Raw genomic sequence first — 16,271 nt, 5'->3', positions numbered from 1 at the left:
GACAGACACGTGGCAGAGCCGGGATTAGAACCTGGGTCCTCTGGCTCCCGGGCCGTGCCTCTCCCTCTAGGCCACGCTGCGTCCCTAGTTCCCCGAAGGGGCACTTCAGGTGCCGTGGACGGCCGGGGGTTGATTTTGACGGGAGCATCCGTCGGGTCACACTACCTTCGGGCCGTCCGCGAACAGGTCGAACCAACCTGGCGGCCAGAGCACTCTCAACTCGGAAGGAAATTTACCTTTCTCTGCGCTGAGGGAACTTGTAGGTTTCTGTGGCTTTTCTGTGTGCTGGAGCTGGCATGGAGTTATTACTGTTGAATGACCAAACGGGATTTTAAATTTAGAAATTTATTCTGTTTAATCCACAAGCTTTATATAGCTTTAGTTTAAAAAAAAAATAAAACAAAAACAAAAAACCCCCAAAACAAAACAGTGAAAACATGACAATATCCAAAATCCAGACCCTTCCATCTTTCAAAGAAAAGAGCTCTGAAAGTTACATATACCAATGGAAGAACCATGACGAGACAAGAAATATGAATGGGGCAACATCATTTCACAAAACAAAATTTTATGGAACTGAAGGAACCTTTCTGGGACTCTAGTGAACTGCCCTTAGAAAAGAACAATTGGGAAAAAAAAAGGAGAGGAAAAACCAAAAAAAAAAAACTTCCAGTGTTCCAAATCAACTTGTTACATCGATAGAAACCCCCAGTGTCCTGGCAAAGAAAAAAAAACAAAAAACAAAACCAAAAACAAAAACATGCTTTCATTTATGTAGCATCCTAGAGTTCTAATCTTGATTCACTTCAGCAGAAACTACACAGGCAAGAGGAAAGAGATTGTGGCATGAAAATATTCTTTTATACTTTCTTGGTAATTAACAGTGGCTTCACTTCGGGGCAAGCTTACAAACCACAAAAGGTTAGAAGCAATCATAACTTAAGTACAGGTGCTAATAAAAGGTCCAAAATGTCTGCATCCGGTCTGGTGCCTTTAAAGAAACCCGACAGCTGCCAGCTACGCGTTGAAACCGTCCAGGTGTATTTCTTCTCCCTTCCGAAACAGGCTCGCTCCAGATGAAATGACGTCGGCTGTCAATGAAAGAATGTCACTAGTACACTGTGGACACCTTTTTGCAATGTAAATCCATGCCCTTTTTTTGTCTTTTTGTTTTTTTAAACATGGTGAACCTCAACCTAGCAATTATTACAACAAATGTTATAGTCTAAAGCTCAAACACAGTTTAGCGATTTTTGAAATTGAATTCAGAGTACAAACCAAATAAAATGTACATTATAACAAACGTTGCCCGCCTAAGACGGGGGTGACACTTGGGCCTTCCTCATCGACCTGAGGGCCTTCTCCCGCAGGTGTTTCTCTAAGTCGTCGAGGTTATCCTCCGCTTCGCTTTCCGTCTCCTGAACACAGAGAGGGGGTCGCGGTTAGTCTGAGGGGGGCAGCGGCCCGGGGCCGCTGCCGGGTGGGGGGGACGGGGAGGGAAGGAGACCGACAGACCATCGCCTCAGGTCGTCGCCTCCGTCTGGATTATCCGGGGCTCAGGTGGGCAGGTAAGGTGACGTCTGCACGGATCTGCTCTAAGAGGCCTAAGCTCTTCCCCTATGCACTCACCTCCCCCCGCCGCCTTCCCAAAGCCCTCTGACCCCAGCCCCACAGCATTTATACTCTATTTATTTCCCCTACCTTTAACTTGTTTTCAAGTCCGTCTCCCCCCCGTAGCCCGAAACCTCTCGGTGGGCAGGGACCGTGCCTACCAACTCTATTAAACTGTACTTTCCCAAGCGCTCAGTACACTGGTCCCGCACACAGACAGTGAACGTTCAGTAAACACCACTGATTGATCCCTCTGGAGCCGAGAGAACAGACTCCAAAAACCAGGGGCAGCAGAGTCTAGGGGCCAATCGGTGGTATTTATCGAGCGCTTACATGGGTGCGGACCACTGGACTGAGAGCTGGATCCCATCGATTCTTTGGGCCTCAGCTTTCTGAGGGAAAGGCCACCTTGGGCGGAAGGGGGGCAAAGGGGATCGCGAGCAGCTTGTGGTGGTTGGGTGGGAGGGGGTAACGCTCAGACGACCCCCGCCTGGCCGACCACCCCGCCAGGCCGCTCACACGAGCCCCTTCGACCCCTTTCCGGCAGCGGCCAATTCGAGGAAGCCACGAGTGCTTTTCAGAATTGCTTCCTCAGAGCTGTGGATGAGGAGAGGCAAAGAACGACGGCTGATCTCTAGACCGTCAGCCCGTCCTGGGCGGGGAACGTGCCTAGTTCTGTTGCACCGTCCTCTCCCAGGCGCTCAGCACGGTGCCCTGCCCGTAGCAAACGCTCAGTAACTACCAGTGACGACCAGTGACTGACCGATCCATTCAGCTGGGTACCCTCTACGGATCCCACGGCTCTGTCCCGAGCTCCCGCCAGCCAGAACTGCGCTTCCCCGTCCGAGCGCCTCGGAAGAAGCCGGTAGGGCCGGAGGACGATTAGGGCGCGTCCTGGGGGACCCTGCCAACACCCACCTTTTTGGGCTCTGCTTCTGCCTCCTGTTCTTCCTGGACTGACGTGCTGACGGCAGCAACGGCGGCGGCGGCGGCGGCGGCAGCGGCGGCAGGGGCGGCCACTACGGTTGCCGTCGCCGCGGCCTTTTCCTTCTTATGCTTTTTGTGCTTCTTGTGCTTTTTATCCTTTTTGTGTTTCTTGTCCTTCTTCTTCTTCTTCTTCTTCCCGCCGCCTTCTTGGTCGGAATTCTGGAAGAACGGAAACGGAGGCCCCGTCGCCGTTAGAATTTCGGCTGCTGGGGCGGCGAAGCCCTCGCGCACGAGAGGCGACCCCAAGGAGCTGGAGGGAGCGAGCCTGGTAAAAAACTTCCGACGTCCGACCGGTGAACGAATCTTTCTGCCTCGGGGTCAGCTTTGACGCGTACGGCCGAGAAGCCGCCGAGGCCCAGGACTGCATATCTTATATATGTATATCTTATATAGATATATCTATCTATATCTTATTACGGTGTGGCCTGAATCGGCACCTATCCCCCTCTAGGCTGTAATAATAATAATGTTGGTATTTGTTAAGCGCTTACTTTGTGCAGAGCACTGTTCTAAGCGCTGGGATAGATACAGGGTGATCACAGTTAATCCCCATTTTAGAGATGAGGTAACTGAGGCACAGAGAAGTTAAGTGACTTGCCCACAGTCACCCAGCTGACAAGTGGCAGAGCCAGGATTCAAACTCATGACCTCGGACTGCCAACCCCATGCTCTTTCCACTGAGCCACGCTGCTTCTCTAAGCTCGTTGCGGGCAGGGCATGTATCTGTTATTTGTTGCACTCTCCTGAGCGCTTAGTACCGCGCTCAACACAGTAAATACGACTGATTGATTGGATCAAGAGAGGGTCGGCACCAAACCCCAGCAGATTTCACACTCTGGGCTACTAACACTTGGTTTGGGCTACGAGGCGACCACATATTTTTTTAAAAAAAGATCGAAACCTCGGTCAGGATTCTCGACGAGCGAGGCCAAAAGCAGGTTCTGTTGTAATTCAGTCCTCTACCTTCCCTAACACCTATCATGCCGCTTGCATCGTGCACTTTAACACACAGCAGGGCACTTTCAACTCAAATATTTCCAGCACCTTTAAAACTTCCCCTGAAAAGCATGATCCTTACTCATAAGGTTGTCTGCCCCAAGGGCCCCAAATGCCACATGAAACAGCCCAGGATCTGTGATCTTTACAGCCACTCGGGGCTGCCTGAAACAATATTTAGATGAGTCATCCAAGTGGATGATCTGATTTTAAAAGCACGAAAGTTCCACCCGCAAAGGGAAAGATAGCAAGGAAGAACAACTCGTGCTTCACTTCTTATCTTACGCCCAATTTACGGGTACAACTTCGAAGAACCTTCCTGCCGCCAAAAAGAAACCCCCAAAACAAAACCCACCACTACCAAAAAACAAACAAAACGCTTCTAATTCATTGGGCTAGGAATATACACAATCACCCTTAGCACCTAAACACTCCAGCACAAAGCTCTACTAACCCTGTTACTTAAGCACTCACCTACATCGCCCATTATAATAATTCTGGTATTTGCTCAGCGCTTACTGGGTGCCAGACACTATACTAAGCACTGGGGTGGATACGAACAAATCGGGTTGGACACAGTCCCTGTCCCATGTGGGCCTCGTTTTACAGATGAGGAAACTGAGGCACAGAGAAGTGAAGTCACTTGCACCAGGTCACACAGCAGACTAGTGGCGGAGCCACGATTAGAATCCACAACCTCCTGACTCCCCCTTCCCTGACTAAGCCCTCCTTTTCTCCCATTCCCTTCTGCGTCGCCCTGACTTGCTCCCTTTAATTCATCTCCTCTCCCAGCCCCACAGCACTTACGTCCGTATCTGGCACTCAGTAAGCACTTCAAATACCACAATTATTATATATGTAATTTAATTATTTCTATCAATGTCTGTCTCCCCCTCCAGACTGGAAGCGCGTTGTGGGTGGGGAATGTGTCGGTTATATAAGGTTACCCTCTCCCGAGTGCTGAGTACAGTGCTCTGCACACAGTAAGGGCTCAAAAAGATGGACGGATTCGCTACTCTTAGGACGTCCGGGTGGACGAGGTCCGAGCGGCCCACCGCGACTCGGTGCTGGGTGAAAACGGCCACCCAGGAACCCCAGCGAGTACAAAAGCGGCGGCCAAAGATCCCGCTCGTTCTTTCCGCGACTGACGAGACAAGCACCTACCCTTGCTGGGGACGGGCTCGGGACGGGACTTTTAGCCTTTTTTGCAGGCACTGCCGGGGACCAGTTTGTCGACGGAGACCGAGACTGGGTCGGAGATGGAGGTGCTTGGTGCTTTTTGGCCACTGGCTCGGGGGATCCGGACACCGACCTGGAGGACGACACCCTTCTCACGGATTGGGGGCTCGGGGAAGCGGCCCTGGAAAAGAAGGCGGGGGGGGGGCGCTGAGTTCGGCCACCGGCGGCGCGAATCGGTGGCGACCGCTGCGCTTTCCGACTCTCCTGCTGTACCGGTCGGTTGCATCTCCTCTAAAAGCACGCTTCCGTTTAGCGCCGGCTAAAGCTCGGACCTCCCACCCGAGAAACGGCATGAGCGAGAGGGTGCTCGAGGCCTCCCTCTTTCTGCCTACACCTACTAAATCGCGGCGGGAGGAAAGCGGGCCAGGTGCCGGCCGCTGAGGACGTCCAGACGACGTTTGCAGCTGGGCCCCAAGGCAGAGCTGTTCGAACGGTATTTTTGGGGTGGCCCTCCTGAACCAAACAGCTGCGGGGAAAGTGGGATCCCAGGCAGCCGCCGCACCGCGCCGGCACCCTACCTCCCACCCAACACCCCGAGAGGTGCCACTGTGGGCGGGGGATGACGACAAGGAGGTCCATCTAGCCCGGCACTCCCTTTCTACCCTCCCCCTCGTCATTCTACCCGGGGGAGCCTCAGCCTCCAGGAACTAGTTTCTCAGAAAGCACCCCGAGAACCCACGGGGGTCTTCAAACCGGTTCCCCCCGGGGATTTGCGGCCTACGGCTACCGGCTCCTTTCCTGACAGAGTAAAGGAGAAACTTGACGACGGTAAAACCCACCCCAAAACCGAAGCGGACCCATCCTCCTGCTCTCCCCGTTGCCCCAGCCCCGGTAGCACTGGGGCAGCTGGGCAAGTTCAAGCGGGTCTGAGGGAGAGGGAGGGGAAGAACGCGATACTTTACTTTTTTGTCTTTTTGGGTTCTGGGGTCCTGGAGACTCTGCGGATGGGCCTGGTGCTGGGAGACGGGGACTGCCTTCTTTGGGGCGAGGACGAGGGTCCCCTGCGAGGCGGCGGCGGCGGCGGCGGGGGGCTCGAGGAGGGGTGAGCCGCCCGAGGCCGGGGCGAGGGGGAATGCCGTTTGTTTGGGGGCGGGGACCGGGCTTCCCGGGAGGACTTGCTCGGGGGGGAGCCTTTCCTATGCTTGGACGAGAGCGAGGGGGAACGTCTCTTTGAGGGAGGGGGGCTTCTCTGCTTCGGTGGGGAGTGGGAGACGCGCCGCTTGGGCGGCGGAGACGGCGACGCCCTCCGCTTGGGAGGCGGCGGGGGGGACGCCGTCCTTCTCTTCGGAGGCGGGGAGGGGGAGTATCTCCTCTGGATCGGGGGAGAGTATCTTCTCGGAGAAGGAGAGCGCCGGCGTGGGGGAGGAGAGGGAGACCTGGAACACACACCGAGAGGACACGTTTCCCTTTAGAAACTTAGGTTGGAGATCGGAACTGGGGGCCGCCGGCCCACCCGCAACACCTTCCGGGCCCTTTGCCGCTGGCAAGGGGGCGGAGGGAGAAGACGAGGAGGAGGAAGAAGGGTACATTCCCTGCCACTTCAGGCAGAGGAGAGCTTTTTCAGAGTTGCCTCTTTCAGGGCTTTAACTGGGTAATGAGGACTTGCGCCTCAGAGCCGCCCTGCTTTTGAAGCAGACACCTCTGGAAGAAGCCTTCCTCTTGGACGGCACCCCTTCCCCGCCCTCGCCGCATGTCCCTTTGGGTGCTGCTGCCCTTTGGGGACCACGCCCACTCCAACGGCCACTTCTTTATGCCTCGCGGTCAGGGAACGAGAACCTCCGCCTGCCCCCTCCGGTGAGCGTGTGCCAGACCCTCCCACCAAATGCCCCGGCGGGGCAACTTCCGGCCCCAAGAGCGCTCGGGGCAGAAGAGGAAAGGAGGAGACCTTCGGGGGTCCCTGGGCCGCGTGACCCCGAGCGGCCCGGCTTCTCCTCCCTCTGGAGGATGGAGGGACCCCGAAGCCCAGCCCCGAGAGTTACCTGCGCCGAGGGGGTGTCGGTGACCTACGCCGCCGAGGGGGAGGGGCGGGAGAAGGAGAGCGCCGCCTCCGGGCCTGGGGTGGGGATGGACTTCGCCGCCGCCTACTACTAAACAGAGAGGGAAACCAGGTTAAGCAGGGGAGAACCGGCTCCTTCTGGTGCCCCCGATCGGCCTTCGCTGGGGCAGATTGGGGCGCCGCGGAGGCAGACTGTTCCGAGGAATAGTTTGGGCCTCTGACCCTCCTGCCTCCCCGCCGGCCCCCTCCCCCGGTCACTTTCTTTAAACGAGCCGAGGAATCCAACAAGGCTTGACTGCACTCTTCCACGCGCTTCGTACAGTGCTCTGCACGCGGTTCGCGCTCAACAAGGACCATCGATTCCACGCCATCCGCAGCAAGCTCCAAAATTTTGCCCAGCCCACTTTTTCCCAGACTCTCTCCCAACTCTCCGGGGGATCGGAGGATTAAATGCAAATAAAGAAATGTATGAAACCAACACCTTCTAGTATTCATTCAGATAAATTTACTCCCACCCACCGCTGGAGTTCCAATTACCCAGAAGACAAATCTGACGGGTCAACTTTCGACTCCCTGTCGTGGGCAGTGCACGTGTCTACCAACTGTGCGGTCTCGGGCTTTCCCGAGCGCTCAGTACGGTGCTCGGCACACGCTAGGCGCTCAGTAAATACCACTGGCGATGACGACGACGGCAGCGGTGGTGGCGAGCACAGGCCACCCTGCTAACGCTCACCAACTCCGCACAGAGTGCGCAGACTCGGGATGTGGTCTGGAAGCCGGGAAGGGCCCGCTGAAATGATGTCGGGAGCCCAGGATGGGCCGGAGGGAGAGCCACCTAGACACAGAGTGGCAGCAAACAGAGCGACCCCACGCTCCGGCAAAATAGGAGACGTCAGCACCCGGGAGGCGACACCCCCAGACCGGGGAGCCGCCCCTCCCGATGGGTCCGCCCCAGGGGAAGGGGCTCGGTCAGGTGATTGGCATCGTGGACCAGGGCAGATCCTTCTCTCCTACCACCTGCCTTACCCTCTTCCCCCAGTCGAGGCCAAGCCGGGTAGAAACCGGCACAGGGATGGTAAGCGAGACCGCGCCTGGCACCGGCCCCGAGGGCTCTCTGGTGGCCACGGACCGTAAAAGCAGCCGTGGCCGAGCACCAGTTCCGACAGAGACGCACCCTACCGTCCCCTCGGCCTCCCGACGGAAGAAGGTAATTTTCCTATCCTGGTCCAGATCGATATTCGCTAACACGAATCTCTAAAACCCACGAGACAGTTGCTCCCCTAAGAGCCGGGAGGCCCATCAGGGTTTGAAGCCTGGGAGTGGGAAAAAGAGGGTGGCCGGTCTGCAGCTACCTGCCTCTTTGAATAAAACTGGGGTATTTTTCTTTCAGAAACAGCCCGGAGTCCAATCTCAAATAAACGCCTTGATGCCTCAGGCTTAGAACAGATGTCCCCCGCACCTAACCAGAGGACTAAGGCAATCCACGGAAGAATGAAAGACCGCACGGTTCCGAGGGCAGCCGGGCCCACCTCCACAGGTTGGAGGGCGTTTACCACCCCAAATCTCAGCGGGGTGAAAACTGAGGCCGAGGCAGGGGAAAACCGTCACGGGAGACTTTCCGGGATTATTATTTTCGGGGGGGGGGGGGGAGGGGGGGGACAATCCGCCACCCCTTCGACGGTCCCCGGATCCGGGGCAGTGGGGAACGAGACAGTTGCGTTTCTCCGGGCCCTGATGCCGTGGCTGAAAAGTCATGACGTCACAGAGCTCGAGAGCTCGGCTCAAGTGGGTCTGCCAACTGGTAGTGCCCCACAACCACAGGCAACTCTGATCTGGCCCTCCGGCCCCTTCCCAGGAACATCCCACCCCCCGCCCTCGGTCTGAGATCGGACCAAGGAATCGGGGACACTGGGATCAGCTCAGCAGTCTCAGGGGCTGGACTTCCTGGGCGAGTGCTGCTGAGGCTCTTAACTCCCTTTCCTTTCGAAGAATCTAGAAGGGACCCGTTAAATCCCTCTACTCATAAATTTCCACCTTCTCGGGAATCCGTATCCATTTCCTCCCCTCCGCCTGTCCACCCCGGGGCCCCGGCCGTCAGGTGGCATGCAGACGAGTCTCAGGGCCGCCTCAGGATCTGACTTTTGGGAAGTCGTCTTGTAGACCGGCTTTCGGTCTGTGCACTTTTCCGCCGGGTACCCGATCTGCGAAAGTCACCACGGACTCCGGAGACAAAAAGACTTCAAAAACGTGGCCACGAAATCCTCAAGAGGGGAAACCAAGGCAGGGAACGCCCGGGGTCGATGTCTCCTCGACCGATCGCCATCGGATTACCGGCTCTGGGTCTGCCACCCCTAGCTACGATGCATAGAGGCCCTAAGGAACCGAGGTCCCAAGCTTTAACACTTCATTCTATTTCGGAGTAAGTTCTAACCAACCTTTTAATCATTGGCGATTGCCATCTCTTTCCCATCTGCATCCTGAGAGCAGTGGAGAAAAACACATGTCAAGAATTCCATTTACCACCGATCGGCTTTGACACAAGATACTGACGATACCCTTGAAAGCGTTCGAAAACTTCTCGACGCTTCAATCAGTCTTTGGTCATGCACGTGGAAGACACAGCAATCTGAAACTTCTGATCGGATCGGTGCCGGTTCCACCAACCACCAAGGGAGAAGCAAATCCGTCGCCCCTGGCCGTCTGGCAGGTAAGATACCCCCCTCCGCTCGGCCTTTTGATGCCACGCTGTGCTTCAACTCAGGATTGGACTATGTTTCCCACCCACCGGAGAGTCGGGGATGTAGGGAGACTGACGGGGCAGGGGAGGGGGAGGCAGCGAAGGAAATCAAAGAAGGAAATCAAAGTACCGTGGGGAGGAATCTTTTTGGCGTTTCCGAGGCGACGGAGACGGGCTCCGGGAAGGTGAATGTCGTCGCCGCCTACCCACTTCGCCGTTTTTCACATTCGACCTCTTTGGTCGCTCCTCTTCCGAGGAGGAGGAGGAGCCAGAGTCTAGAAACACACACAGAAATGGCCATTAATGTTTTTCTGCTCACACAAAGTGCCCTCTACCGCCGGCCTGGTCGCACCCGACTCTTTCCAACGGGCCGACCGGGCTCCCCCGGTGCTCTCTGGCTTCCCGCCCAAGCCACGCCGGTCGCACAGGTGGAGGCGGACACAACGGACCGTCCGATTCAAATATCCGGTAGGGACACTGCCGGCCTCCTACCTCGGCCCGCGTCTGGCCAAGCCAGGTCTGTATCGGACTAAAGACAGTACATGGTAGAAAGATGAGAAGTTATGTCTCGGGAGTACGAGTGACAAAATAGTCTGCATTTCTTGTAGTTTTGTCTTTGGTTTGGTTGCCATTCTGCTGAGTTATCACAAAACCAGCCTCTCAGGCAGAGCTGGGGGTAGGGAAGGATGCTTGGCTGCTCTTGAGGGTTTACAGAGTATGGAATTTCGGGATTTATGGAATTCCCAATTTAACCTGATTTCTTCCTCTTAAATCAAACGTAAAAGACAATTTGGGCTAAACCTCCCCTGTGAAAAATAATATGAAAACAAATATTTTAGATCCAGTGAACGTATCAATGAAAATCACCAATGTATGAATTTCCCAGGATTCTTCCAGATTGACCCAAGTGAATTCACTGTGCCGGGTGATAATCGCATTTATTGAGTGCTTACGGGGTGCAGAACACTGTATTGAGCACTTGGGAGAGTATAACAGAGTTGGTAGACACAGTCCCTGCCCACAAGTTACACCCTAGAGAACCAACTTACAGTTTAGACGATGAACTTCTCAGTATCGCCAGCACTGCCCATTGAAACAACAGGTGTTTTGAAATGTGGGGTCTGGAAGGTTTAATCAATCTGATTTTATTGGCGGCGGGAGTGGGGAAGGGATTTCCCTTCTTCCCACGTCCTCACTCTTCTCTGCCTAAAGTCTGGGCTTCGACACCGATTAGGGAAAGTGGCCTTGACACCTCTAGGACCTCCTAACTGTTGGGTTTATCAGCAAAAGCTGCATTACCAAAGAAACACATCCCATGCAGATGACTCTGTGAACGAACTCTAAAAATCAAGGCCAACTCTTGGACATTTAAATCTTACTTTCATCTATTTTTTTTTTTTTTTTTAAAAAAAGCACACTCCCAGATTTAGCCACTTTTTGCAATCCCCCAAATCGAGCCGCCTCTGGTGCAGCACGCAGTGAGGTTTGAAGGTCACGAGCCAACGAGGAGATGACACCTTGCGGAATTAGGCTACTAAACAACAGCTAGGGCCATATACCTACCACCCAGCCCTATCCGCCTAGGACTCTGACAAAACTCTTCCCCTCCGGCCCCCGCAAAAACCACTTGCAGTGTAACTACAGGCTGTTAAAACGTAAGGCCCGAGGTGGCAAATAAACAAGAACCCACCGAGGCATGCTCTGCTTCTTGCAGGTTGGTGTCCTGTTCTATCCTCTTTCCTTCGCTGCGATCATCATCAGAGCACCTGTAGTATGTTAAGCGCTTACTTTGTGTCAAGCACTAATCTAAGCGCTGTGGATAGGACACAGTTCGTGTCCCACGTGGGGCTCACAGTCTCAATCCCCATTTTCCAGATGAGGTAGCTGAGGCCCAGAGAAGTGAAGTGACTTGCCAAGGTCTCTCAGCAGACAAGTAGTGGAGCTGGGATTAGAACCCGTGACCTTCTGACTCCTAGGCCTGTGGCTCTAGCCACAACACCATGCTGTTTCTCTGACTGAACTGCCAGTGAGGGATCTTGCTGTCTCCTTCCTGAAACTTCATCTATTACAACTGGGGAGTGTGTTTTTTTTCCTTTTTAAACCCTTTCAGTTAGTTCATCTAATCCCACTGAAAAGAGCTATTCCGCCGTTCCGGCAAGGGGCCACTGCAATGGATTCCCGAGGTGGGTGCGCTCGCTTCTCTCCACACGTGGGCAGGGAACGTGTCTACCAACTCTGTGGTATTGTCCTCTCCCGAGCGTGCGGTGCAGTGCTCTGCACACAGCAAGAGCTAAGAATATACCACGGATGATGATTTGCGCTGGGGCACAGAGACAAGGGGTGGCTTGTGCCCATCAAAAGGGGGATGGCAGAGATGGGCTACTACGCTTCCCCCCCTTCCGGGTACCAGGCCAGAGAATGTCCCACGGGTCCACCTTACCTCCCCACAAACGGACCGGACCCCAAGAAACCCACCCCCACCCACCACCCCACTACGAAGGAGTTTCCGTACCCGATGAAGACTGCTGGTTTTGCCTTCTGTACTGGCGCCTCTGTTGCACTGAATCTGCTGCTGCCATTTTGCTGCCTTTGTCTTCTTCTGAAAGATATATGCATTTAGAACCCAAGGAAACCCACAGAGGCAGCCTGGCCTAGTGGACAAAGCACCATCTTGGGTCCTAATCCCGGCTCCGCCACTTGCCTGTGCTGTGACCTTGGGCAAGTCACTTCACTTCTCTGCCTCAGCTTCCTCCTTTGTAAAATGGGGACTTATATACCTGTTCCCCTTCTTCGACTGGGAGCTCAGTGCAGGATGGGACCTGTGTCCAACCTGACTGACTTGTATCTCCCCCATTGTTTAGAACAGTGTTTGACACACAGTAAGCGCTTAAATTCCACATTACTATGACAATAGTAAACGCTTTTTTTTTTAATGGTATTTGTTGAGTGCTTCTACAGTCCCAGGCACTGTACGAAGCGCTGGGGTAAACACAAGCTAACAAGTCTGGTCACCATCCACGTCCCACGTACGGCTCGCTGTCTTAAGCCCCATTTTACAGGTGAAGTAGTTGAGGCCCCAAAGTTAAGTGATTTGCCCAAGGTCCCACAGCAGACAAGTGGCGGGGGCGGGACTAGAACCTAAGCCCTTCTGACTTCCAGGTCCATGCTCCATCCACTAGGCCACAAATGCTTCTCCGGGGACACAGGGTGGGGGCGTCTGTTTGGCGAGTCTCAGGGTAGGAGGAGGATTTCGAGAGCCCATGGTTCACATTTCCTTAGAGCCACCAGGCCTGACACCACCCCGGCACCGTCTAAGGGAAGGCGGTGGAACTTCCAAACCCACGAAGGGACACCTACGCCGGGCCAAAGATCGGTAACATCGAGAAAAACGTACCTGACTCTGACAACTCTACTTTCCTAGGTTTTGGTGCTGGTGACGGCGACTCTCTTTTTTCAGGAACTTTATGCTTTGTCACTGGAAGGGGAGGAGAGAGGAGAGGAAAAAAAAAAATCTAGATCAGAGGAAAGACATCACAAAAGAAACTGGAACCAGATTTGGGGCGTATCACTCCAAGAACTACATGGCTCGGTCTGAGCACAGCTTTGCTGAGCTTGCCCAGAGCAAGGTATTAAATGATGGCTTTAAATGTCCTCCGGAGGCCCTTAATATTTGCAATTCTGAAGGCTAGATCGATGAGAAGTCGCCCTTATGCAGCAAAAAAAAAAAAAAAATCTTAAAGCCGCTATAACATGAGCATCTACCTGCCTGATTAAAGCCCCATAAAGCCTTTTGGTGTCTTCCAGGTGAGACCACCCCACTGTCAAACCAGGAGGCCAGCCTGCCAGAATCACCAGACCAACATGAAAAGTTAAGGGTGAGCCGTCATCAAAGTTTTGCAAAGTAAATATTCAGAGAAAGTCAGCCGCTCCTTTTTTGTTCTACTAAGCACAGGAGAAGAGGGGTAGCTAAAATTAAAACTATGATGGTGGGAAATTTCCCTCTCTGGGGAAGAAGAGAAATTCTACTTGGTACTTCAGAGTACTTCACGGAAGCAGATAGATTCATAACAACAACAACACAGTGCTTGTTAAGTGCTTATTAGGGTGCTGGGACCCAAGCTAATCAGGTTGGACACAGTCCCTGTCCCACATGGGGCACACAGTCTTAATACCCATTTTACAGATGAGGTAACTGAGGCACAGAGAAGTTAAGTGGCTTATTCAAGGTCACACAGCAGACAAGTAGTGGAACTGGGATAACAACCCATATCTCTCTGACTCCCAGGCCCATGCTCTATCCACTAGGCCACGCTGCTTCTCGACTACTGGGATTGCTTCGGCACTAGAAAATCCTTTCCCGAATCAAAGTGGCCCTAGGCCGAGTTTAACTTTAAGGGAGGGTTTATATTCCTTTCTGTTCCTTTTCTTTTGCGATTCCACACTTCATGCTTCCTTAGCCTGGCCCCACCGGGAAGGCCGCAACAGAACAATGTACAAACACCACTCCACAGAGCTTCGCCCAGGGCCTAAATGTGACGTCACTGATCTGAAAACCAAACCGACAGCTCTACTGGCCGCTCATTTTTGCAGAACACAGTGTCCTTCCCTCAGAAGAACAATGTGGTCTTGAACTAATTCCACCAGAATACAGAGTTCTCCGGTAAGACATCAAAAGAAACTTGGGATGATACAGTGTGGCACTTTGGCCGGGGGAGGGGAGAGAGAAGGGCAGCCTTCCCCTCAGCTGAGAGAATCCAAGGGTACTGGGACTGAGAGCTGTCCGCCACCAGAGTTTTTCACCTCTCTAGTATAGGGCCACTTTAAAGAGTCCTCCTTAGCACTACCTGGAAACCTAATCCCCTCCCATCATTGCTATCACCCGTTTGTCTATCAGCACCCCTAGAAGGTGGGTGGTTCTTCTAGGGTTCAGCCAGTCCCCGGCTCTAGAGGGCTGTTGGTAGTTCTGGAACGTTCTTCCGAACCTCCCTCCGGCTTTCCGGCTTTCCTCCGTCGGAGGCCCTCTCCGCCTCTCTGGAAGCAGCCCCAGATGCAAGTGGACAACTGAGTGCACAGGGTAAAAAGCAAGTATACTCATCGCTTATCACTCCTAAAACCACACCTAATCTCCCCCCTTTCACCCTGGGGCTCCTTAGGGGCCTAGAAGCGTTTCCCTGGGATGGTTCACTTGGGCTAGCCACTCCCCGAGTCTACCCTCTGCCCTTTTCCTTCCAATCCCGGGGTGGCCTCTGCACTTCCCACATCCAACGTCGGAGAGGATCCGCCCTTCTACCCGAGATCTCTCTTCAAATGTAGAAAAAGCCCTTGTGGCTTCTCCCAAAACCCCCTTTAAACCTCTCCCCAACTCTTCCTCCTGAATCTCCGCTCTGACTGGTTTCTCCTTTACTAGCTCAGGCAAGGTTGATCTCCTGCTAATCGATCTCAGAGAAGAGCGGCTTCCTAGCATTGAACTTTGAAGCCATTGACCTTCGAATATAAACAAGACCTTCTGTATGGAAATCAACCCTGTTTCTCTCTACCTAGCCTTCAGATAGGATTCCTCTTTCCATTATGTGAACGTCAGGAACGGCTAGCAAGCTCAGGCTTTCAGCTCATCCTTCTGAGGGTCTCTTCACTAGAAAATCCCTCTTTTTCCAGACTTTCTGACCTTTGTTATAAGGTTCCTCACTGATTCAGGGCGATGGGTCTCCGAGTGTCCGGGTACCCTCTGAATCGCAAGGCTGTTATGTTCACCAAAATGATTTGACTGATGAAATTTTGTTTCCCCCTAGCCCGCTCCCCTTGAGCCTATGGAATTGCACTGTCCAGAGTTGCCACTGGCAAGGGAAGAAACTATTAAAAACGGCCCTCCGTGTTGGTGCCCCTGAAGAGTCAGGGAATGTCAGTTCCCTGAGCAGGTCAAAGGGAGTGGATGTGAGGTCGAGGCCAGGAGAGAGGGCCAACTACCTGACTGACCAGGATCCGTTCCATCTCCCCAGCTGCACCCCGGTCAGTCCTGGGGCTCTACCAGCAGCGGGGGGGAATGTTTCCGACAGAAGAACCAGTGTGGCCCAGTGGATAGAGCACGGACTTGGGAGTCAGAAGGACCTGGGTCCTAATCCCATCTCGCCGCTTGTCTGCTCTGTGACCTTAGGCAAGTCGCTTCGTTTCACTGTGCCTCGGCTGCCTCACCTGCCAAATGCGGAATAAGACTGTGAGCCCCACGTGGGACAGGGACTATAATAATAATGTTGGTATTTGTTAAGCGCGTACTATGTGCAGAGCACTGTTCTAAGCGCTGGGGTGGACACAGGTTGTCCCACGTGGGGCTCACAGTCTTAATCCCCATTTTTACAGATGAGGTAACTGAGGCACAGAGAAGTGAAGTGACTTGCCCACAGTCACACGGCTGACAAGTGGCAGAGCCTGAATTCGAACCCATGACCTCTGATTCCAAAGCCCGTGCTCTTTCCACTGAGCCACGCTACGTCCAACCTGATGGCCTCGTCTCTAACCCAGTGCTTCGTACAGTGCCTGGCAGATGAATAAGCACGTAACAAATACCATTTGAAAAAGAAAAGGAAAAAAAAAATCAGCTAGGACGGGTTCGGGAAGGATCCTGAAAAGAAGTGACTCACGAGGTGACAGAAGGGCAGTTTCCTGGGCCCCAAGATTAACGGTCACCCGGGTTCCATGAGCACTGGCAGG

At 53.8% G+C, this 16,271-nt stretch overlaps 1 protein-coding gene and 1 long non-coding RNA gene across 16 annotated transcripts in view; one reads left to right on the top strand and one right to left on the bottom strand.

Moving 5' to 3' along the window:
- Positions 1-329: 329 nt before the first annotated feature.
- SRRM1 (serine and arginine repetitive matrix 1) overlaps positions 330-16,271 on the bottom strand; it is a 30,644-nt gene continuing 14,702 nt past the window's right edge. For 6 of the 15 annotated variants that reach the window (XM_029080353.2, XM_029080361.2, XM_029080364.2 and 3 more), the window contains 9 exons: positions 12,961-13,041; positions 12,079-12,165; positions 9,697-9,841; positions 9,265-9,306; positions 6,813-6,920; positions 5,736-6,209; positions 4,759-4,954; positions 2,530-2,757; positions 330-1,418 (listed from right to left, as the gene is read on the bottom strand). In XM_029080353.2, coding sequence (XP_028936186.1) covers positions 1,314-1,418; positions 2,530-2,757; positions 4,759-4,954; positions 5,736-6,209; positions 6,813-6,920; positions 9,265-9,306; positions 9,697-9,841; positions 12,079-12,165; positions 12,961-13,041 — 1,466 coding nt within the window. In that variant the 3' untranslated portion in view covers positions 330-1,313. The remainder of the gene's footprint in view (positions 1,419-2,529; positions 2,758-4,758; positions 4,955-5,735; positions 6,210-6,812; positions 6,921-9,264; positions 9,307-9,696; positions 9,842-12,078; positions 12,166-12,960; positions 13,042-16,271) is intronic. The other 9 variants (XM_029080356.2, XM_029080362.2, XM_029080358.2 and 6 more) reach the window with 7 other exon arrangements.
- On the top strand, positions 8,560-13,488 carry LOC107547859. The gene is made up of 2 exons (XR_003765027.2): positions 8,560-9,536; positions 13,371-13,488. It is a non-coding gene; the product is annotated as an uncharacterized LOC107547859 (long non-coding RNA).

The sequence above is a fragment of the Ornithorhynchus anatinus genome, chromosome 16 (assembly GCF_004115215.2).
Source record: "Ornithorhynchus anatinus isolate Pmale09 chromosome 16, mOrnAna1.pri.v4, whole genome shotgun sequence".
Taxonomy (NCBI): domain Eukaryota; kingdom Metazoa; phylum Chordata; class Mammalia; order Monotremata; family Ornithorhynchidae; genus Ornithorhynchus; species Ornithorhynchus anatinus.
This window is presented reverse-complemented; position numbering and strand designations above follow the sequence as displayed.